The 25,212-nt window shown below is 30.9% G+C and overlaps 2 protein-coding genes across 8 annotated transcripts; one reads left to right on the plus strand and one right to left on the minus strand.

Moving 5' to 3' along the window:
- Positions 1-7,368: 7,368 nt before the first annotated feature.
- Positions 7,369-11,472, plus strand: Atg14 (autophagy related protein 14). Of its 2 annotated transcripts, none has more exons than XM_072899367.1 (9): positions 7,369-8,365; positions 8,565-8,670; positions 8,971-9,052; positions 9,123-9,360; positions 9,523-9,713; positions 9,778-9,934; positions 10,136-10,312; positions 10,414-10,537; positions 10,644-11,472. In XM_072899367.1, the coding sequence occupies exons 1-9, from the start codon at positions 8,166-8,168 to the stop codon at positions 10,803-10,805; spliced, it is 1,437 nt and encodes a 478-aa protein (XP_072755468.1). In that variant the 5' UTR covers positions 7,369-8,165; the 3' UTR covers positions 10,806-11,472. The 2 variants fall into 2 exon arrangements, with proteins under 2 accessions (XP_072755468.1, XP_072755467.1); XM_072899366.1 differs by having other exon boundaries at positions 7,374-8,365; positions 10,414-10,552.
- Positions 11,473-13,484: 2,012 nt separating this feature from the next.
- Positions 13,485-24,694, minus strand: LOC140669641 (protein phosphatase 1B). Of its 6 annotated transcripts, none has more exons than XR_012047369.1 (7): positions 24,278-24,693; positions 22,699-23,620; positions 22,201-22,318; positions 19,262-19,379; positions 18,668-18,722; positions 17,561-17,662; positions 13,485-14,273 (listed from the first exon to the last, which is right to left on the minus strand). XR_012047369.1 is itself a non-coding variant. In XM_072899656.1 (7 exons), exons 2-6 carry the CDS (start codon positions 23,509-23,511, stop codon positions 16,028-16,030), a joined length of 1,146 nt encoding a protein of 381 aa, XP_072755757.1. In that variant the 5' UTR covers positions 23,512-23,620; positions 24,278-24,694; the 3' UTR covers positions 13,485-14,273; positions 16,003-16,027. The 6 variants fall into 6 exon arrangements, 3 of the variants coding, with proteins under 3 accessions (XP_072755757.1, XP_072755758.1, XP_072755759.1); XR_012047368.1 differs by adding an exon at positions 16,003-16,069 and having other exon boundaries at positions 17,561-18,722; positions 24,278-24,692; XM_072899656.1 differs by lacking the exon at positions 17,561-17,662 and adding an exon at positions 16,003-16,069 and having other exon boundaries at positions 24,278-24,694.
- Between the last annotated feature and the right edge of the window lie 518 nt (positions 24,695-25,212).

Below are 25,212 nucleotides of genomic sequence, written 5' to 3' on the forward strand. Positions count from 1 at the left end.
ATTAGAGAAAAATGTTAATTTTTTACTTATTTAAGTAAAAATTGTCCGAATTATATCGTGTTCGCTGTCATAATCGTAAAAATTTCATTAATTTTCATTACATATTATTTTAAAAAAGATAAAATAAAAAATAAAAGTTTTAATTTTTACTTGACAAGCATTTTAATTTATATGACATTTAATTCATCTACTTGTCGCTTTGAATTTACAAATTTAAGAGCAGGACGTTTGATATATTAATTTCGAGAAAAGAAACTTTATTAATTACTGTTAATTAATGCCGATTATCCAATTGGCATACTTGTACGCGATTAGTAATATTTAATTCTAAACTTTGTAATATTTTACTTTAGAATATACTCATATTTTTGTGCGATCGATATCAATATCGATCGGCGAATGTCGCGGGGTTTGTGCGCGCTTCGGTGGGCGGAAGGCCCCGACCGATCGATCTATGCCGGCGCGTATCGATTCGGGTATGGATCCGCGGTTGGATCGTGATTGACGGTTTCTCGCGGGGCTCGGTTTCGTCGGCTCGTTCGGGTGGCCGACAAGATGGCCGGAAACGGAAAGGACCGCTTTGCTCGAGGCTCGTAGAGCGCTTGGATAGGATTAAAAAATGGGCGCTCTGCGCCTCTGCCCATTGTCCGGCGGGTGTTGGCCGGGTACGAGGCTAATATTTGACCACGTACTTTTCTAGCCAGTTGGACCTACCTTTGTTGCTCCTGGCCATATTCATTCTGACTCGATTTTTAGCCAGAGATCAAAGAAGAAAAATAATTCCTTCTTATTGCCGGTTAATTATTATCGCCGGCAAATAAGACGACCTGTATTTGTTTAGGATCGTACGATGTTATAATCGTTTTCTAGACGCGTTGTACGTCATTCAGTCGTTTAAAGTCGCAAAAGATAATATAATCATGTATATACTGAAAAAATTATATTCTCGAAATATATACTTTTATAAACTCTCCTTATAGATATATTCTTAATAAACGAGAATATTTTCTTCTTTACATAATACTTTTTTGACATATCTTATATATATATATATATAAATTAAGTAAAACTATGTATATATATATATATATATATATATATATATATTTAACTTGTCAAAATTTTAATAATAAATGGCAAATGTCCATTTGTAAAATTACTTTTTTTTGTTATTGGGATTCATAATCTCAAATATTAAATAATATAATGATAAGAAAATATTCTATTCAGTATATATTATATTCTTACTTGTTAAGAATATCTGAAAGTACTCTTTAGAAGATTTTCCTCTTAAACTAACTGTAAGAAGATCTTCTTAACGTTTATTTTAAAGAAATATATTATAAAGTTAAATGAAATATTCTTAAGCTGAGAATATAATTTTTTCGGTGTATGTAAGATATATTAGCATGCATGTCAATCCCTCTGTCGGCGGGTCATTAAACATTTGTATCTTTAAAATTGTTTTATAAAAATCTAATATATATAATTAAAATAAATATTTCATGTATTTTATGTCTTGCATAAAACTGGAATAAATCATATATTTTTATTTTAAAAAATTTTTTTCTTTTTCCTTCAATTTTAATATACAAATGGTATATCTATTTTAACAAAAGTTAAAAACAAAGTAAATGAAAAATGTAATATAAAATTTTCTCTTGGAATACGTACAAAGAGAAATTTTTTTATAATTTAAAATTGACCCAGAGTACGGCATGCACGCATTCCGCCGTCCGAGGGTTAAAGCAACGAATTTATCTACAATCTACATCTTTATCTACAAGTCTATTAATCTACATCTACAAATCTCTTCACAAATCCGTTGCTTTAAAATATAATAAGAGCTTTTTGTCACTCACCGACACTGATGCGCAACAGCGGAGTTGTCGATATTGAAGCTATGTTATCTGTAACATACAAAATAAAATCCAAATTATAGCAGCAATTTTAAATAATTAATATTAAAGAATTTATTATTATACTTAATAAATTTATATTCGATGCGTACAATAGTAAGCAGATATATATAAATATGCAACAATTTTGTAAATTAAAAAAAAAATTTTTTTTTAAATAAAAACTTTATAAGATTTCTGTAAAAATCTTTATCTCTGAGTTTCTCTTCATTAATTCATTCAAATAAATGAATCGAATTCATTCGTATAAAGGATTTATAATAATTAATCTACAAATAATAATATACAAATTATATTTACCCTGGGGTTGCTTCGCCGATGCAGGATGCCTCTCCTAGGCCTCCTTCTCCTCTCAGATTGTAAGGGACGTCAGGAACTATTGTTTTATACGCGCGATATACTTTTTTTAATTTGCTGAAACGGCACAAAAATAAAATCGCGCAATATTTTAAACCGTACAAAAGTAAAAACGCGCGATAGTTTGACGCCACTCCCGCACTTTTACGCGCGATACTTTGACGGCACTCCCGAATTTCGAAACGATCGAAAATCCTATTTTATCACGCGCGAGAATCATACTTGGAGTCGACAGGTCGGGCACAATCAAGCTCCGAAGAAAGAAAGATCAAAATCGGGATAAATGAACGAAAACACTATCGCGATCTCGACGAATGTCAAAAATAATAGCGCGCTATATGTTACTAAGGTCGAATGTTATTATTTTATTTCGGAGTCATTTTAGACGTACTTTAATACGTTAAGATTTATCGTAATATTATTACGTATATTATCGTCGTGAGAAACGTGTACGGCGCGCTCGACCTCGAGGTGACCGAACGCGAGGCGCACGTGCCGGCACCGGCGCCGATTCGGAGTAAAAACACGTGCGCACACTACGCCCGCCGGAGTAAGAAGGAATGACTCTTGGCTGTCACTAGTCACGTACGCCGTACGCGCCGGGCTCCCCTCTCTTACTATGGAATGCGTGACGTCAAAGACAAGGTCGAGTATGCTCATTCTCTCTCTCTCTCTCTTTCTCCTCGCGCCAGACAATAACAAATACGCGCTATACTACGTGATATAATTTAACGCGTTGAAATATGTACAATCAAATGATTCTAAAATACATATAAAATTCCTTAACTAAAATGATATTATTATTCGATTTAATGCGATATATTTAAAATACATGAAACGCGATTACGAAATGTGTAAAATACTTTAACGAAAGCAATCTTATGACTTACTGTATGACTATTATAATTGCACGATTTATTTATTATATTCTAAAAAATTATATCAATGATGTGTGTGTGTGTGAACAATTATTTGTAAAAGCGATAGAAATTTATATTATAGATACACACATATATTTATAGACGTATAATAATTAAACTTTACAAATAAATGTTCACACACACACACACATCATTGATATAATTTTTTAGAATATAATAAATAAATCGTGCAATTATAATAGTCATACAGTAAGTCATAAGATTGCTCTCGTTAAAGTATTTTACACATTTCGTAATCGCGTTTCATGTATTTTAAATATATCGCATTAAATCGAATAATAATATCATTTTAGTTAAGGAATTTTATATGTATTTTAGAATCATTTGATTGTACATATTTCAAAGCGTTAAATTATATCACGTAGTATAGCGCGTATTTGTTATTGTCTGGCGCGAGGAGAAAGAGAGAGAGAGAGAGAGAATGAGCATACTCGACCTTGTCTTTGACGTCACGCATTCCATAGTAAGAGAGGGGAGCCCGGCGCGTACGGCGTACGTGACTAGTGACAGCCAAGAGTCATTCATTCTTACTCCGGCGGGCGTAGTGTGCGCACGTGTTTTTACTCCGAGTCGGCGCCGGTGCCGGCACGTGCGCCTCGCGTTCGGTCACCTCGAGGTCGAGCGCGCCGTACACGTTTCTCGCGACGATAATATACGTAATAATATTACGATAAATCTTGACGTATTAAAGTACGTCTAAAATGACTCCGAAATAAAATAATAACATTCGACCTTAGTAACATATAGCGCGCTATTATTTTTGACATTCGTCGAGATCGCGATAGTGTTTTCGTTCATTTATCCCGATTTTGATCTTTCTTTCTTCGGAGCTTGATTGTGCCCGACCTGTCGACTCTAAGTATGATTCTCGCGCGTGATAAAATAGGATTTTCGATCGTTTCGAAATTCGAGAGTGCCGTCAAAGTATCGCGCGTAAAAGTGCGGGAGTGGCGTCAAACTGTCGCGCGTTTTTACTTTTGTACGGTTTAAAATATTGCGCGATTTTATTTTTGTGCCGTTTCAGCAAATTAAAAAAAGTATATCGCGCGTATAAAACAATAGTTCCTGACGTCCCTTACAATCTGAGAGGAGAAGGAGGCCTAGGAAAGGCATCCTGCATCGGCGAAGCAACCCCAGGGTAAATATAATTTGTATATTATTATTTGTAGATTAATTATTATAAATCCTTTATACGAATGAATTCGATTCATTTATTTGAATGAATTAATGAAGAGAAACTCAGAGATAAAGATTTTTACAGAAATCTTATAAAGTTTTTATTTAAAAAAAAATTTTTTTTTTAATTTACAAAATTGTTGCATATTTATATATATCTGCTTACTCTTGTACGCATCGAATATAAATTTATTAAGTATAATAATAAATTCTTTAATATTAATTATTTAAAATCGCTGCTATAATTTGGATTTTATTTTGTATGTTACAGATAACATAGCTTCAATATCGACAACTCCGCTGTTGCGCATCAGTGTCGGTGAGTGACAAAAAGCTTTTACTATATTTTAAAGCAACGGATATGTGTAGAGATTTGTAGATGTAGATTAATAGACTTGTAGATAAAGATGTAGATTGTAGATAAATTCGTTGCTTTAACCCTCGGACGGCGGAATGCGTGCATGCCGTACTCTGGGTCAATTTTAAATTATAAAAAAATTTCTCTTTGTACGTATTCCAAGAGAAAATTTTATATTACATTTTTCATTTACTTTGTTTTTAACTTTTGTTAAAATAGATATACCATTTGTATATTAAAATTGAAGGAAAAAGAAAAATATTTAAAAAAATAAAAATATATGATTTATTCCAGTTTTATGCAAGACATAAAATACATGAAATATTTATTTTAATTATATATATTAGATTTTTATAAAACAATTTTAAAGATACAAATGTTTAATGACCCGCCGACAGAGGGATTGACATGCATGCTAATATATCTTACATACACCGAAAAAATTATATTCTCAGCTTAAGAATATTTCATTTAACTTTATAATATATTTCTTTAAAATAAACGTTAAGAAGATCTTCTTACAATTAGTTTAAGAGAAAAATCTTCTAAAGAGTACTTTCAGATATTCTTAACAAGTAAGAATATAATATATACTGAATAGAATATTTTCTTATTATTATATTATTTAATATTTGAGATTATGAATCCCAATAACAAAAAAAAGTAATTTTACAAATGGACATTTGCCATTTATTATTAAAATTTTGACAAGTTAAATATATATATATATATATATATATATATATATATATATATACATAGTTTTACTTAATTTATATATATATATATATAAGATATGTCAAAAAAGTATTATGTAAAGAAGAAAATATTCTCGTTTATTAAGAATATATCTATAAGGAGAGTTTATAAAAGTATATATTTCGAGAATATAATTTTTTCAGTATATAGATGATTATATTATCTTTTGCGACTTTAAACGACTGAATGACGTACAACGCGTCTAGAAAACGATTATAACATCGTACGATCCTAAACAAATATAGGTCGTCTTATTTGCCGGCGATAATAATTAACCGGCAATAAGAAGGAATTATTTTTCTTCTTTGATCTCTGGCTAAAAATCGAGTCAGAATGAATATGGCCAGGAGCAACAAAGGTAGGTCCAACTGGCTAGAAAAGTACGTGGTCAAATATTAGCCTCGTACCCGGCCAACACCCGCCGGACAATGGGCAGAGGCGCAGAGCGCCCATTTTTTAATCCTATCCAAGCGCTCTACGAGCCTCGAGCAAAGCGGTCCTTTCCGTTTCCGGCCATCTTGTCGGCCACCCGAACGAGCCGACGAAACCGAGCCCCGCGAGAAACCGTCAATCACGATCCAACCGCGGATCCATACCCGAATCGATACGCGCCGGCATAGATCGATCGGTCGGGGCCTTCCGCCCACCGAAGCGCGCACAACCCCGCGACATTCGCCGATCGATATTGATATCGATCGCACAAAAATATGAGTATATTCTAAAGTAAAATATTACAAAGTTTAGAATTAAATATTACTAATCGCGTACAAGTATGCCAATTGGATAATCGGCATTAATTAACAGTAATTAATAAAGTTTCTTTTCTCGAAATTAATATATCAAACGTCCTGCTCTTAAATTTGTAAATTCAAAGCGACAAGTAGATGAATTAAATGTCATATAAATTAAAATGCTTGTCAAGTAAAAATTAAAACTTTTATTTTTTATTTTATCTTTTTTAAAATAATATGTAATGAAAATTAATGAAATTTTTACGATTATGACAGCGAACACGATATAATTCGGACAATTTTTACTTAAATAAGTAAAAAATTAACATTTTTCTCTAATTAAAAAAATTTTGTATATATATGTATACATATAATATATCTGATTTTTATTTCATTTAATTGAATCTATCGATATCTAATAGTTTATTATTGTATTTGTAGAACAATATAATATTCTAAATTATTAAATTGTTGAAAGAAAATTTTGTTTTCATATAAAATAAGTTTTAATTTGTAAAAATGGCGTTTAATAAAAGAAAAAGAATTACCAAAAATCAAGATATTATTGGCAAAATTAGAATATTGACAATATTTACATGGTTATTTGATATTAAAAGTAAATTATTGCCAGTGTGGAGAAATAACAAATTATTTTTAAGTGAAAGTGAATATAAGCAAAATGTGTTAATAAATTTTGTGGACATAGCACGGATCGCAACCAAAACTGTGCACATTATGTGTTATCCATTGAGAACATCGTCGACGTTGGCTATGTAGTTCAATGTCCACAGAGGGCGTATCGCTTTCAGGGATCTCGTAAAACTGGGCCGTGGCGTCTCTCTGGTTTGTTCTAATCCTTGTCGTCGGTACAAGCAGAGATATTTCTGCGAGTGTGCCATCTGATCAAATTGCATATGGCCACAGCCAATCATATTAATCGGTGCCTAAAGTAACTAGCAACAATTGATCAATCAGAGAATCCTATTTTAAATTGGCAATTAAGCAACTAGTTATTTAGTTTTAATTAATATATTTTATTTCTGTAATATTTATATAAGTTCTATGTTATACAATATAATGTGTTATTTTCGATATAACCTCCGATGACAAGTGTTCTAATTAGACATTAGAGAAAATAAGTTTATAGTTGATTTTTCGCGCCATTTTACATATTGACGTTCCGCGTCAACCGCGCGTATTCTCCACGTATTTCTCTTCGTGGTTTTTATTTCGTTGGAGCACGCTCCGTTAGCGTGCGAATCGTTGGATAACTTCCAATTCTATTCTAGTCAAACGCAATATTTGAATACGCACGCTCAGATTTCGCATTCACGTGGATTCAACGTCAAAAAGTTCTCAAAACAGTGATGGACATTTGATTGGTCTAACATTCTTCGATATATCACCGAAAGCTGTCATTCGTAGCGCGAACATTAATAAGCGAAAATAAATGCGCAAATTGTGAAAAATGGCAAGTTAAAAAAAGAAGTAAGATAACAACGACAAAAAAAGAATGGTGCCACAGGGCTTTTGAACGGATAAATTTTTGACGATGAGAAAGAAGAAAATAAACAGGAGATAGCGACGACACAACGCAGAATGGGATTTGCGATTGCTCTCGAGGTGATTGAACGACAATCGCGCGTACACGATAATTGCGCGTATACGAATATCTAGCACGCGTGACATGAGCATGAAAGAGAGAGGATAGACGATAGACTTGGAAAGAAAGTAAGAGAGAGGGAGAGAATACGACAAAGAGCATCGCGAGCACGGAAAGAGAAACGGAGACAGCGGCGGCGGCGCGCGAGGCGCGAATATATACAGTGGATCAGCTGATGAGGCACAACACAACACAAGCCAGTCGGTGGACAAGGCGGAAGGAGGAAGGCTAATTGTTTTCTTGTTGCTGCTGTCGTTGGTTATGGCGACGAGTAGCTCCGACGGCTCCTGCACGGCTCCCGCGGACTTTCAGCTCTCGTCCGAGCTGGAAGATGCCTCGAGTCGTCTGAGCATGAACCTGCTCAAGTGTCCGTTGTGCCATAACAGCCGTCGGATTTTTTATTGCCGCCAGTGCATCCAAAACGGCGATTTTATACACTCGAACACCGTGTACTCGGAACGGTAGGTTTGGCCACTTTTTGCTATTTCGTGACGAGGCGATTCGTTTTTACCTTTGTATTTTTTTTAAAGCATGAAATTAAACTGATTTCGTAGAATTTTTGAAGCGCGTTCTTTGGAAATACGGACGATATCATATAGCAACGACGTCCCTTTGAAATACGCACTGGTTGCGGTTATAATTATTGATGATGTTATTTAGGTTCGCGGATAAGCAGATGCGGCTCGTACGGCTAAAAGCTGCTAGAGCTCAATTGGAGGAAAAGTGTATGAAGGCTCTTGAAAGGCATAAACAAAGAGATAAGCTGGTACTGTAAAATGTGTAAAAATAAGAAATGATTTTAAGTTCTGAATTCATGTCTCTATCCATATATAAAAGGACAGTGGATTATTATTTATAGATACACATATGTTTTAATGTGTAACCAAAGAACCAAAAGAAGTTTCTCATAGCCAGTTGGTTTTTTTTTAAATAAGAAAAAATTGTTTCAGGCATTTTTATCATATAAATAATTTGAACATATGTGTAGTCACATCAATTAAAATATCTTCATATGACAGATTAACTTGGTAATACAACATTTCATACTTTAACTGTTTAATTTCAGGTTTGTGATATAAATGTATGTAAAGAAAGAATGAGACTACTTCAGTCTCTAGTAAATGAGACAAAACAGAGTATCAATAGAGGTGAGCTTCATTAATTAATGATATCTGTAATAAATATTTCTATTGTATTAATTACTTAATTTTGTTACAGGTACTCAACGTTTGAATGTTTTAAAAGATGTCAACTCTCAGTTGACTCTACGAGTACCGAGACACGAGGACAGAATAGAAAAACTACATCGCTATGTTAATGGTTTAAAAGTTAAACAAGAAAAGCAAAAAGAAGCTGTGGACAGAAAAAGAGAGCAACTAAAGAAAGTTATCAGAACTGCTGCCAAGCAATTAATTCAATACATTTTTCCATTATCCAAGGTCCAGCCAAATAAAAGGTATTACATTTATTTATTTAAGTAAAAATATTCTAAAATTATTTGTAAATATATCTAAAAATATTCTATATTTTTTTTTATGATTGCCTCTTAAAGTTTACATAAAATTACTAAAAATGCATTCTTTTAATATATATACTAATATATATATTTTATTTGTAGTTTGTGTAGCAGTGAGGATAGTGACACTACCACGTCGGACATTGTCACTAGCGCATTGGCGGATGCATCAGGTACATCGTACGTGCGTGGCAGATGGATAAGTGAGAAAGAGAATTCATTGGAAATCCATCATTGTATAGTTGAACCAACATTGCCATCAACTGGAGATTATAGTGCTTATTCTCTTTGGGGTAATTTTGTGATTATTCACCTTGATTAATGACATTGTACATAATTATAAATATATTTCTTTAGTTGCAGCAAATAAAGATGGGGTGCCAGGTGCAAACAAAGAAAATGCGATGCACAATCCAGCATATAATATTAGTGCTGCTTTAACTTACGCTACACAATTGGTTAATGTTCTTGCCTATTATGTTAATGTAAGATTACCATATAAAGTTACTTGTGGGTATGTATTATTAAGAGAAAATTATATAAGCTGCTTGCATATATTCACTTGTGTATATACATTCATTAAGTGTTTTTCATTCGGGCATCAATTTTTATCAGTTCTAAGTAATATAATATAGATAAACACACTTTAAATATTTACAGCATAAAATATCTACAAGCTTTTCTTCAATTCCTTATTATATATATCTTTTTTCAGAGAGTTTTGTGGAAATGAACTGTCGGACCAAAAATTTGCTAGAAAAGTAGCAAGGCTAAATAGTAATGTATTACATTTATGTTTTACACAAAATACTGATATAGAAGTTTTACATCCCATGCATACATTGCAAAACCTGATGCATTTGCTCAATACCGAAATTAGTGATCTTGGAAGGTAGTTTATAATAATAATGATTTTACTTTATTCTTAAAAATATAACAACACAAGTTTGTAAATTTTTGCTAATTGTTTAAATATTGTCATGTATATTATAGAGTTGGACCAATGGAAGTTGATCCATCCATAATAGCACAACTTCATAGTCAATTAATTCCTGATTTGGAGAATAGTGATGATTCAGCTTCTGATGAAGAAGATTTGTGTTGGGGATGGGAAGCTGTAAGTCATACTTCTGTAAGTTATAAATGCCCTATATAACAGATTGCAAAAGATAGAATACATAATTACAAGGTGTTTATATTTATGACATTATATGTATAAATAGGTACCAAGTATCGCTTGTCCCGAAATGACAGTACCTACTTCTGGTGCAATGATTAATCAGCAAGCTTCTAGTATGCAAGTGCATCAGAGTGTTGCTGGTGGCTTGGTAACAAGTGCAGCAGCCAGTATCGCCTCGATTTGGCGAGGTTGGACTAATAAATAATTTTTATCTTTCAGTCAGTAAACTCTTCTTTCTATATATACATTTTCATTATCTATTTCGAATTCTTCAAATCAAAGAAAGAACAGAAATTCTAGCAAAATGCTTCAAAACAGATATGTAAAGCGATATTTATATAATTATATTTATATGTCAGCAGAGGAAGTAGATATAATGCAAAAGCAGGATGTAAATATTATACATGACTTTTCCTGACTTACGCGTGACATTTAAAGTAGTTCAAATATATGCTGTGACAAGATTTTGTTAGATCTGAGATATCTAACATAATTCAAAACTAAAGTAAATAGAAAAGGATTAGTAAATATATATACGACTGTTTAATATGAATTTATGGACATTTTATATTTCAATGCACCACAGATAATAGTTTAGAATGTGATATATTAATGTGGATGTTTATGGTCTATACAAAACAGGATGTATATTAGCACAGATATGTACTCTTATAGAATTTGTTATGGTAGAATACATGAGAGTGTGCAATGACTGCCTTTTCTATGCTCATTACATTTGATGTAATTATATATCCATAGAAAAGAGATATACTTCCTTGTATTAAAAATATGTTAATAATATAATATTTTTTATATTTCGGAAAGCCGTTTTTAATGTAGCCGATATTGAAATCCGGTTGTGTAACAAATAATCTTTGAGCATCTTGCGAAATTGTGTCCAGTATTTTGCAATCTTTGGCAACAAAGAACTTCAACTGCAATAACATATTTGTTACTAAATAATACGGAATAAAAATTAATGTATTTATTTGATGTACGTCGAATGTGAATGTTGAAATATTTTACTGTTGCATACACATTGTGTGTGGATAACATCTATTATATTATTTATTATGGGTGACTATTGCGTAAAATTGTTTATATTTTCTACCATATAGTGTTAAAATAAGATTTGTTGTAAACATTTCATACTTAATAACATAAGGAACAAGTATTATAAAACCCATTAAGTTAATTGGATTTGATTGCATTAAATTATAAAAATGAGAGCATAGTGTATAGTATTGTGGTCATTGTGGAATATATGATCATCCACTATATAGACATTCTAGCACACGAGTTTACAAAGTAGATAGTTAAAATAATATTAAATTAATTTAGATCAGTCAGTCTACAATAATTCTATTTTATTTTTGTACAGCATTGAATTAAGCTTCATGTTTTTTAGATAAAAAAATAGTAACTAATATCGGGCTATCTGATATTGCGGAAAAGGCTAAGATGAAGGTAGTTAATTTATTGACAATTAAACAATACAAACAAGCATAGTTATGCCTGTTTGTATTATCCATTTCATAATTATGATAAAAATGATTTTTACATCACATTTATACTGTGAAACATTGAAATTTCTTATAAGTTACTTTTTAGATATAAAAGTGGAAATATACGAAAAAGACGTTCTGGATAGATAAATAGACTTATTCATTGTAATATTACATAATTTTCTTATGCTTATATCCATTTTCTAAATAATGTTATAGAATTTTACAACACATATGACAAATAGGAAAAGCATTTTACAAATCACATAATATATTAGAATGTTAACAGACATGAATTAAATATATAATTTAGCAAACAGTTGTATGTCTAATTTAATGATGTGTGCGTGTGCGTGTGCGTGTGCGTGTGCGTGTATGTATGTATGTATGTATGTATGTATGTATGTATGTATGTATGTATGTATGTATGTATGTATGTATGTATGTATGTATGTATGTATGTATGTATGTATGTATGTATGTATGTATGTATGTATGTATGTATGTATGTATGTATGTATGTATGTATGTATGTATGTATGTATGTATGTATGTATGTATGTATGTATGTATGTATGTATGTATGTATGTATGTATGTATGTATGTATGTATGTATGTATGTACGTATGTACGTATGTGTATATATATATATATATATAATTATTTTTTAATGTTAATGCTTGAATGTAGCATTAAAAAGGCGTTACCAGAATACATTTCAAATTAGATGCTTAAATTGGACTAGATAATAGCAAATTTTAAATTACAGCGCAACAATTTAAATCGCACTTTTGTAAATGTACAATAATAAAATATGTTAAAAATAGCATAAGTATATATTGCATACGCATGTGAGTGTGCATGTGTGACCGACCGAATATACAATTTTATCTTATTATCTTATAAAATGGCTATGTTTTATCTGAACAAAGATACATTGTGATATCTCGAATAAATAATCTGTTCTTTTTTTTAATTGTATTACTATATATTTAAGTAATATCAATATGAATATAAGAAATCTCATACTTTTTAAATATATCAATAATAGTAATGTCCATACTATTTTAGAGATCTTTTGTATCTTCTTCAATATTTTGGAATAAATATATAAAAGTAATTTGTGTAGAGTATATTGTATTCAATATGTATATCTATATAACATAAGTAAAATAGTACTAATACTGAACACTACTAAACACTAATTGATAATAAATGCGTAATAAACAAGCTAGTAAGGCAGCTTAAAGAAATAGGAATTGCTAATAAATAAGTGTCTGATATAAAAGGAAAAAGGAATATATATATATATATATATATATATATATATATATATATATATATATATATATATATATATACACACACGTATATAGGCATTATTTTTTATTTTTATATAAAAAGCAAAATATTTTTATTTATGATAGAATAAAATTGTTTCGGTCGCACAAGAAGTGCACCAAATATAATACAAAAAAGAAATTAACTAACTCTTTGGAGTTTGTTATGCACACAATCACGTACAGCAATACCAACTGAACATATACAGATCACGATTTTTACATTTATATAATAAATATTCATGCTTATATATATTTATAAATTATGCTATCTTTTAGACAAATGTCTAAACTTTTAAAATTGAGAAAATATCATTTGTACATACATATATTTTTACAAAAAGAGAAATACATCAAATCTGGAAGTTTTTTTTTAATTTGATGGGCAATACATTTTTAATTTAATAATCAAGAGTAACTCATCTTTGTCTCTGTTATGATCTGCTGAGGCTGATAAAATTTTATAAAAGTTGGACACATATTGAAGATATTTTGTATGTGCACTCACATATACATAAAAGCATTAAAAATTGTATGTTTGAGATATATAATAAAAAAAAATTTCAAATCTTTCATTATTTTCTTTTGTTAGAGAGGAAATATTTTGTACAATGTGTATTTACTAAATGTATAGTATGATACTTTTTGAATAACATAAACTACGTTTCATTATTCAATTACCATTCTGCACAGTCTCTGCTCATGTAGCACTCCACTATGACTCTTGACGATAGATATCTCATTTTCATCACTTTTGCACTGGCCAGTCTATTGCAATTTTACGTGTATGAAATCGTATACTGTATACACTAACTGCTCTGTGATTTCTGTAAGCACATCATTATATACTATTTTAATTTTTGCACACAGACATCTTTCTGAAGAAATTTGAATATGATAAAGATAGCAAATATAGCAATAGTCACACATCTATGCGTTTATCTATATTTCTGAATATACATATATATATTTTTCTTATTCATATTAGATATTTTCGAAAAGGATAACTGATTTGGCAGTGTCATTTAGAAAAAAATGTTTATGTACAATGTCGTAATAGACAATATATTTAACATAAAATCGTACATCTTTTTTATTTATATAAAACATTATCAAAGAATATAATACGAAACAATAATAGGATATTAAAATTGTGACCAATCTTTATATTAATAAGTTTCTTAAGTCAGTTTCTGATTCTAATGAATATCATCATTAAAATAATAATGTTATTGTCATTAAAGGGGAATCACATAATCGAAAATAGAAATTTAAAGATTTTTTCTTTATCGAGTGTCGCAGATTATCTAGCATTTATGTGAAGCACTCTAATAATTGCGAAAATTAGAAGATTGTTATTTAGCCGATGCTAAATTCTGCAAAAGGAATTAAATAACTATATAAACAAAATTAGGATAAAAAATGATTGTAATAGTAGGATATATGATATTAAAATAAAAATGTTTAGATAATAAAATTTGTATATATATATATATAAAATCACAATAAAATAAATCAGTGCAATCATATATATTATCCCAATATTACAATGTTATGTCAATTGAACTTAATTAATACATAATTCTATGTAACAGTGAGATTAATAAAATACTACTTTTTCGTTTTTATGAAGACATATATTTTACACAACTTTTATTTTAATAGTCCTATTCTGTAGAGTACAAATATATCGAAATATATAGTAAATAATATATATATTAAATAACAAATTGAAAAAGTATGTAAACATACTAAGTACAAGTCACACAGGTTTCTTTACATATATAACAGTAAAGAATATTTGCCATTTTATTTGTGTAAAAGTTATCTATTTAAATTTCACGAAATATTTAGCTCAATAATGTATATTATATTCAATGTGCAGAATAGGACTATATATGTAAAAAAAAGTTTATTACTACACAGAAAAAATGATAGCCCATGTTAAAATTCTAGTTCAATGTTCTACGAAGTAGCTTACATTAACACTGTTAATACTGTGTAAATGACCAATGTTGTTTGTAAAAATTGCTATCAAATTAAGATTTTTCCATTAAGTATATTTAATTCTTCATTTAAAAGCATATAGTATCTGTATAGTTCTACTGATCACTTTGCAATATGAATTGGAAACACATATCATTAATACGGGCGTTATGCCATCGTCACTAAGTGAGGCACAAAAGTTCAGCAAAAGGAGAGATACTCAGCTATCAAACTATTTTTTTTCTTTTTATAAATTCGTAATCTAGATACTCTATAATGTTTCTAGCTAAATTTCAATCACTTCAGAAAATTATATAAAGCTTTATTTATATCTGTAAATCACAATTCTGTGAGAATCTAATAATCATCTAATTTTTATTTTTTATATGATAAAATTAAGAAAGAAATGACATTTTTTTATCAAGGCGCGAAAATTCGTTGAGTTTTTAACGGTGAGCCATCCTATTCGGATAATCCAAGATGCGTTGCTTTTGTTGACACTAATAATAGTGAATAGGAAATGTTGTTTAGATTCGATGAAAATAATTAAACATGGAGATTATACCACACCTCGATGCGTCTCAGTAACATCCGTCTAAGAAGAGTCATCACGTGAAACCTCATGAACTTCCACGCCCTATCGATTAGATGTGAAACAAAAAGTTGAAAGTATATCAGCGAGATATAGTAGCATCTTCACATTTCCATTTTTTAGTGAGACATTGTTAGTAAAAATAGAGTTAATTCATTCCTCTGCGTAAGATTTATATTTTTATTTCTAATATATATTACTTTAAAACGGTAATAGAGATTGTGTATGTTAACTTTGTTAGTTTCAGGATATTCATTTTCATAACCAGAAACGGTAATATACTTTGGTACAAGTATACTTCATCGTACGAGGCCTTGATGTATAGTTTCCATTTTTTTCTTCAAAGGGTGTGTATATTTCTATATATGTATGGTGAATGATTATAAAAATTATACATAAATGAATTAATGATTGATATGCGTTAATACACACACACACACACATGCACACACACACGCACACACACACACACACACACACACACACACACACACATACATACATACATGAATGGTAAAACATATGAGAATTGCGTTGTTTTTACTCTGTTACTATTAATATTAACTGAATTGTATACAATATGTTGATTATATATATATTTTCAAATTTATCTTATATACAATAATTAAACAATAAACATTAAACAATATCTTTTATAAGTTATTATTAAATTATTTTACGTATATATAAATATAATTAAATATATTAATTAATTTAAACACTTAAATATAAAAGACTAAAAAAAAGAATAACAATATATCCCTTGATCCATTACGATGTGAAATAGCCAAATTATATAAAGTTTATGAAATAAATTATAAGAAACTATACTCAAGGCCTCCTTGCTAAGTATTTTATATATATATGTAAATAAGTTCATCTCTTTTAAATTACTTGAAAAAAATATCAGTATAACACAATTTCTCAGACAAAAATTTTCTGTGTATATACAGGACTGATAATTTTAAAACTAAACAATCAGTTTTCTCCTACTCTTCTCTTCTATTTTGCATGAAAATGCGTGTACTGGATTGATAATTCCATAAACATTTAGAACTTATTATAAATGAAGAGTAGGAAACACCGATCATAGAGAAGTAAATATATATTCTGACAGCGCTAATATTTCCTAGATCTACAAAAATATATAATTATATATAGCAATATTATGCATTTTTTATCAACATGGCAAGAGGGTATGATAGAAATATCCTACCAAGTTCTTATTAAGTTTTTCATAAAAGTCTCACTTCATGATGTATCACGTATGTATTGTAATACAGAAGTTTTTGTACACGTTGTTGAGGAAAGTACATTCTTGATGAAAGATAATGTTAAATTTGGTTCGCATATGTGAAAGAGCTATTCAAGCGGTATAAAATGTATAGTAGTTATTCTATTGTGCAAATTTTACAGTGATTAAATATTTACGGGGATACCGTTCTTTTAAAGTATCTTGAAATAAATGCATACATAATAACATATTATGCTCTCTACACTTTTTTACATATTTATATTTAAAAAAAACACACTTACACCGTCATTATTTTCTATATCATCTAGTTTTCCATTTTTATTCCAGAGCTTGTACATCTAATTTTTAATGTAGCATCTGTTTAACCCTCTGTGTGCTTATAACTGTAATATACAAATACTTTATTCCCTGAATAAAAAAGAAATTTATAAAATCCACAGTAATAGTGATAATTATATATAAAAAAGAAAATAGTTAAATGATGAAAAAAAGGTCATTGACTAATTGGGATTACATATAAACGATCTACTTTACATTTTTCTCTTGAAATATGCCATCAGTTATAAAAACATTTTCGTGTATCTGCATGTAAGGTGTTTTGTTTGTTCAACACTTTCTTTCATGCTCTAAATAAAATATTATTCAGAATAATATAGTGTGGATTAAAATTAAATACAAAGATAGACATTTATAATTATCCTTAATCCCCTGTAATTGATATTTCACTTGTACTATTATTTCATTAAAATTATTAACTGGCTTAATCTGCAAATCAATAATTTGCATAAAGTAATAGAACTTAGTTAAGTAAACATATTCGCTAGCAATACAGAACTTAAGTTTCAGCCATACTTCTTCCTCTAGCGCAATTAAACTTTATAATCTTTGAGAGAAATATATCTTTCAGCTAAATATATTACTCCCAGAAATTGTTTTAACAGCTGTCGCGATTACTAAAGTACTTACAAAGGATAAGGAAATTTTTATGTATATAGCATGAGTCTCTAAACAAATAGTAAAGATAGAAACACTCTTACAAAAACGTATATGTAATATTTCATAAAAATTTACTGAATATTTAATTGATTTACGCACTAATTTATGTTGCCAATCATAATTTACTTTAAGGATCTACTAATTATATTTCTTATGAGAAACTTAGTTCTGTCAAGACTCACGACTTTATAGAACAATTGTAATTTTTTTTTCTTTAACATTGATAAGATTTCCTTATGGATTACTATTCAAATAAATGTGTTGTTGGTAAGTTCTCTGCATCTTTATATGAATATGGAACATGTCTTATTATTATGTAATTGTACATTTGATGCAGTATAGAAAAAGATCTCGAGGGTTAGTTATGCCAAAGGGATATATCCAACACTTACACTATACGCTTTGTTGGGACATAATTCTCGAAACACTTCCTCAATGAAGGGTTGCCTGCAAGAAAAAAGAATAAGATATCATTTTATATCATTATAAAATCTCTAAGATCGCGTATAAATACTAAAATATGCACTCAAATGCATTTAGACAAGGTCAAATATAAAATTATTGGACTCTCACGACAGAAATCTAATTATATTCTGGAATCTAGCCAAATTGGTGAAAGACTGTTGATTCTGTTGTATTTGGTAGTAGCAACGCTGATGTTACAGTGCTCTCACAGAACAAGTAGAAATCACAGAAATAATAAAAAGTAAGTTGTCTATACACTTATTATAATTTTATTCCAATAGAAATGTATACCTTGTACTTAAAAAAATATATATATTTTTTTGTTATGTAGATCTGATTCATTTTTCCTTTATTATTAAAATAATATTTTTAAATATACAAAAAAAATTAACACTTAACAATGCTCGACTATAGGCAAAGAGATAATTTATGTATTATGAGAATTCACGCTAATTAGAAATATTATGACTACATAAATTATTTTTAAAAATTGTTTTAATGTTACTAAAAATGCTACTCACTTAGCATGAAGACCACCGCCTGGAGGTAGGTAAGGAAAATCTTGGTCGCTTCCTCTAAGAAGTTCAAGCATCTTTAGATAGTCAAATTCGTTCTTATCTCCCTCTAGAGCGATTATTTCTACAAGTACAAAAAAAGATATTATATTATATAAGGTACAACTTTCATCATTAAAGAAATATTAAAGTTATGTTAATATCACACAAAATATCAATAACATAATAAAATGTGTTTTTCTTAAATTAAGTGCAATTTTAACAGCTGTTATACAAATGTATGCTTAACAAAGTGCACTTGATGTACAGTGAGATAATATTTATGATTCAAATTTCCTATAAATGAAGTAAATTATCTGTTTTCTATTAGAGTTTTCATTATTTTATGCATTCATATGTGATTATAAGTGTGTCATTTTTATTTCTATTAATACCTAAATTTAAACAGAGAGAATAAATGGGACACTCTGTGTAAAAAAAAATGTAAGCTATGCTTGTATGCGCTAATTACATGATAATACTAATAATAATAAATAGTATATAATTCTCATACATGCAATTTGTCAAATGCTTTTAGAGATGATAAAATTAATTATAAAATACATAATTAACAAATATCAAGTTGTACATAAAATGTAATATAACATATTGTGTACATGCATCTACTTAGGACTGGAAGAGTAAATTGTATACACTACATTTCTTATGGAAATATACTCTTGTCTTAAGTAGATACATTTTAGACGAGCCTTTAACAAAATTAATATGATGTACACTGTCCACCTCTGGAATTGTATGTTATTGTGGGTACTACTTTAAAAAAAAATAAAATAAACAATTTTTTTACTATGTTCCTCCATAAGAAATGCATTGTTATAAAAAAGAGATATCAAAAGTATATAATATATATATAGATAATGTTAGAGATTCTCGTAAGAAAATTTGCACCTACCTTATGGTTTAGGTGAACTTTAAAAAGAGGAATACATAAAACAAGAGAGAGGAACAATTTTTTCTTATATATAACGCAGTTTTTGCTTAGATGTAGATATAATATAGAATTTTAGATTAATTTATCAACTCCAAGGGTGGAACACATCTCTCAGCAATAATAATTTCGCATTATGTTTATTAATAATTTATGCCATTATACATGACAAAATAATGTATACTCATTTTATGATATAAAGTATATAATTTCTTGTCTTCAAAAGATTTATATGAAACACATAGATTTAATTTGATTATAAATAGAGCGTTAAAATTTGTGTAATTTTACGGCAAACCTTCCTGAATGAGAATTTTATTGCAAAACTTCACAAATTTTGATGCCCTATTCATAAATATAACATTGATGCAATACTTTTAATCAACCATGTTTGTAGTAAGTAAAGTTATTATAAAATAGTTTAATGAAACACTGTAAATACTCTTTTTATGCATATAAATTTGCATTTTTTAAATATTTTTATATTATCATATACATGACGCAATTGTACTCATAATTTTAAAGCTTTGTAATATTAATAGCAGTATTAATATTTAGGAAATAAATGTTTTACAATATCATTTAATGCTCTCAATAACAGCTGTCATATCTGTTTACACAGCATTAGTTAGTAAATTTGAAACATGTGTATGTTACATTAGTCAGATATAACACAATTTTAATAACATAAGAGATCTGAGAGAACAAAACATATGAATATATAATTGCATCTGTTCTTGCATTATATATGTATCATATACTCTAAATGAATAATTTTTACAAAAATTTGATAAGATATTTATCTTGAGAAAAGATGATAGAAATAATAGATTAAAAAATAACAGATGCAACATGATAAAAGTCACTAAGGTAAAACAGATATGCACTTTTTTTATCAACATACAAGACGATATAAGACATCAACATTATTTTATAAGTGTTTCCTCATGTGGTAGATATATCTCTCACACGAGACATTAACTTTATTAATCACAAAGTGCAATGTGTTAAGAAAAGGGAATCACATATCGCGTGGTTATTGTTACATGTAGTTGGTGCAACCAATTGTGCAAGCCTTAACATTTACATTTGTTTTTAAATGACCATTAAAGTTAATGTGTGTATCAATGTTTTAAAAAATTCAAATTGTTATTACTGCTGTGCATCTTAAAACATTGAAAAATATTTTTATGACTCTCTTTTGTAAAAGATTATTTTATAATGACTAGTTACATCTTACAGCACATATGATATGCAGATTGTAAATATCAGATTATTCTAAAAATGAAATCTTCTTTAATCAGACTAGATTAGATTAAAAGCATCTATAAGAAGTACGTCGAAAATATTCTGATTTGAATTTTTTCTATAAATTTTTGAAATACGCTACACATCACTTCTAATAACACATAACAAAACAAATTATCAGTGATAATCAGTAATTTTTCTAATAATACTATTATTTTTCTGCTAATTTCTAGTTTTAAATATCTACTATAACATTTAGTTACAAATATTTGTGAAATATTGCAATTTATTGCACTATTTAAGTCATTTGTCTTATCGTTATAATATATATTGGTCTCTCTCTCTTTCTATTATTTTAATTGTATTAAACTGCAATATTCGCAGCATTACGAAATTCTAAGAATAAAAGGGAATTTACATTGCTAAAAATAGATTTTCCCATAACAACTTTCACGATAATAATAATGTCTTTACACTTTCTTTCTCTTGAAGAAAATTCTTCTTTACAATTTGGCACTAATCAAATTCTTCACAGTTCTGCATGTTTCCGTTAAATATGCATTAAGAAGAATTTGTCATTATATACTTACATTATACACTAACAAATATTAAATTATATCACGTTTGTGATGCGTATGGCATTGTGATCTTGAATTAATGCAACAACATAAAGAATATAATGAATTGAAATATGGAAAAGTTAAAGAACCTTTAATTCTCCTTGTTATAGCCGTTTCCAACTCTGCCTCCTGTCTCTGTGCTTCGGGATTTGGTTTTGGCGCAGCCGGGAACGTCACCAGAACTATACTCATATTATCTCTGCTACCCTATAATCAAATTTCAGATTTGTGTGAATATATTCTTGCATAAGAAACATTGTAATTGTTATAAGAAAATATCATAATACAGTATTTATATTTATTATTATATATATTTTATTATTTATGTATATTTTGTTTAAACTTTAAAAAGTAAAATTGTAAAGAAAATATGGGTTGACATATAACGCATACATGACAAAGAAAAATGAATCTGTATTATTTCATAATTAAAAAGTACTATCGTTTGATATTATTTTGAACTTACAATAATCTTGATATCTTAAAATAAATTAATTTGTTATTTTGATGGAATAGCAAATTTTTTAAATTTAATTATACAAACTAATAATAAATATATAAAATGTATAAAACATAACATTATATACCTTATAAAGACAAGTGTCTACAACCAAATTGGTAACTGCTTCTAAATCATCAGTTAGGAGCAGTCTTGAATGTATAAAATTACATAAATCTTCGTTGTTCATTACATCCCAAATGCCATCACATGCTAAAACTAAAAACTCGTCGTGTTCATCGTCCCTGTCTCGCACGAATATTTCGGGTTCTGGCGACACTAACTGCTCACAAGGACCTCGATCTTTTAGATTTTTGTACTCATAATCGCCCAATGCTCGGGAAACAGCTAGAGATCCGTTAACTCTTTGGATCATTACGCTACCACCTGCATTCTGAATTCTCTCTTTTTCAGCAGGTAAGACGGGCTTGTGATCCCGTGTCGAAAAGACTGGAATTCCAGATCTACAAAGTACAGCCCGAGAATCACCGCAATTGGCGATATAAATATTTTTGGGCGATATAAATGCACACACCGCGGTAGAACCGGACTTGTCCGTGCCAGAACTCATCTCGGGCAAATCTCTCATTTCGTCGTCGAGTCTAAGAAACCCGGAATGAATTCCTTGGATAACATCCTCGGCCTTAAACTCCTCTGTTTGCATTATACATTCCAGTAAATGCTCCGCACTATGCGCCGATACTAATGCACCTGCGTGGCCATCGAACACTGCAAAGTAGCTCCAATCTGAAAGACTACCCTCTAAACAGGGAATTGCTCTGTGAGCATCTTCCATTTCCATCCGCCAGCCCTGCATACTGGCAACGCCAAACCGCAAGCCATTGCCAGTGCCATGTTCGTTACACTTGTCTGTTTTCGGAGTATCCAAAAATGCCCCCATCTTACTTATCGAATATTTGTTGTATTATAATTAATTTGTTCTCTGCTCTATTATTTGATCAGCATCATTCCTAATGATCTTGAAAATGGCACTTGTGTTAAGCTTTTACCTAAAATTAAAAACATTATATTAATTATAACATTATTATATTATATTAACAGAGTTGTAAATCTGTGAATTTGCATTTTTCACAAGATCTCAGTAGATGAAATAAACTAACTATACATTGTATATTTTACAGGATGCTCTTGAAAAAAAATTTGAGCGCTGTTTGCCGATGACAATAACAATGTATCGATAACGCGGGTCGAGTAAACTCTATTACGAGTACGAGGTTCAAACGATAAAGGCCGAGATGAGACGAGTCGAGCGCATTTACACGAACGCGAGAACGGACGCGTTTTTAGAATGTGCGTGCATGCATGCGTGAGTGCATGCGGACGCGGTGGCGTACGGTTATCACCGGTGCGAGTGTATAAATCTATCGCTTACGCCACGCGCCGTCGTCGTCGTCGTCGTCGTCGTCGTCGTCGTTGTTGACGTCGCGCGATATGTAAGTACGTACGCCTCGCACGGCGTATTTTGTCACGGCACAGGGTTTGCGCGATATCGTCCGGATATCGACGGATATCGCGCAGCGATTGCCCGACCGTTCCTCGGAACCGCTTATTTGGCAACGGAGAATTTTCGCGACTAAAATAGTTTTACGCTGCTCGCTCGCACGCGCGGCTGGCTCGCACAAGCCAGCCAGAAGCGGAGAACTTACGTCGGCGGACCGTGACCGAGTATCATCGTCGCTTCAGGTACTAAACGGGGCGCGTGCTCTGACAAACTGCTGCTGCTGCTGCTGCTGCTGCTGCTGCTGCTTGTGCTCGTGCTTGTGCTGTTGCCGTTCTACCGCGCGATAATACGTCGCAGTATATCTTGCCAGACCTCGCTAACACGCTCGCATCGTGTTTTCCTCGAGACTCGGCCGTGCGAATATATATTCACCGTCACACACCACGTCTGGTCCGTTCCAGTCCGTTCGTCTTTCGCTTCTCTTCTCGCTCAGGCTGGCCCCCGTACTCGTGCCCGCTTCGCCCGTCGCCCGCTGCTGGCTGCTGCACACACGGAACACACAGAAACAACGAAATCGACTCGCATGAATGGCGGATACACACGGCGGACGGCGGTCGGCGGTCGGCGTGGCGCGCATGCGCCGGTTTATTAATAGCGACCCGCGCGCGGTCGTCACCGCCGGCCAATCGGCGACGCGCGATTTCCGTTCAAGCCCGGCCCGATATCTCGTTTTATAAGCCACGCCACACACACGGTGTGATAAAATTAACTCACGCCGCGCGCGATACTAGAATTAACTCGCGGTAATGTCGCGCTCGAACTCAGCGTTACGCCGTCGATTTCGCGCTCGATAAATTTCGCACGCTCAACGATAATTATTCGCGACGTTAATTAGCGTCGCGTCACCCATCCGGCGGTATCAATTTCGGCGAATCGCGCCGAACCTTTCAAAAGTATACGTTTCACACCGTTCGTATTATACGGTACATATATCGGATCAGTTTATTGATCGTCTAATAACCGATGGGAATTCCGCTACGGCGAGAACGTCAACGGGTCATTGGATTACACGTTATTACACCTAGATACACTCCATTAATCCGGGTTTGTTCAAGCGTCGCTCTCGCTCTATCTATATAA

The sequence above is a fragment of the Anoplolepis gracilipes genome, chromosome 9 (assembly GCF_047496725.1).
Source record: "Anoplolepis gracilipes chromosome 9, ASM4749672v1, whole genome shotgun sequence".
NCBI classification, from domain to species: Eukaryota; Metazoa; Arthropoda; class Insecta; order Hymenoptera; family Formicidae; genus Anoplolepis; species Anoplolepis gracilipes.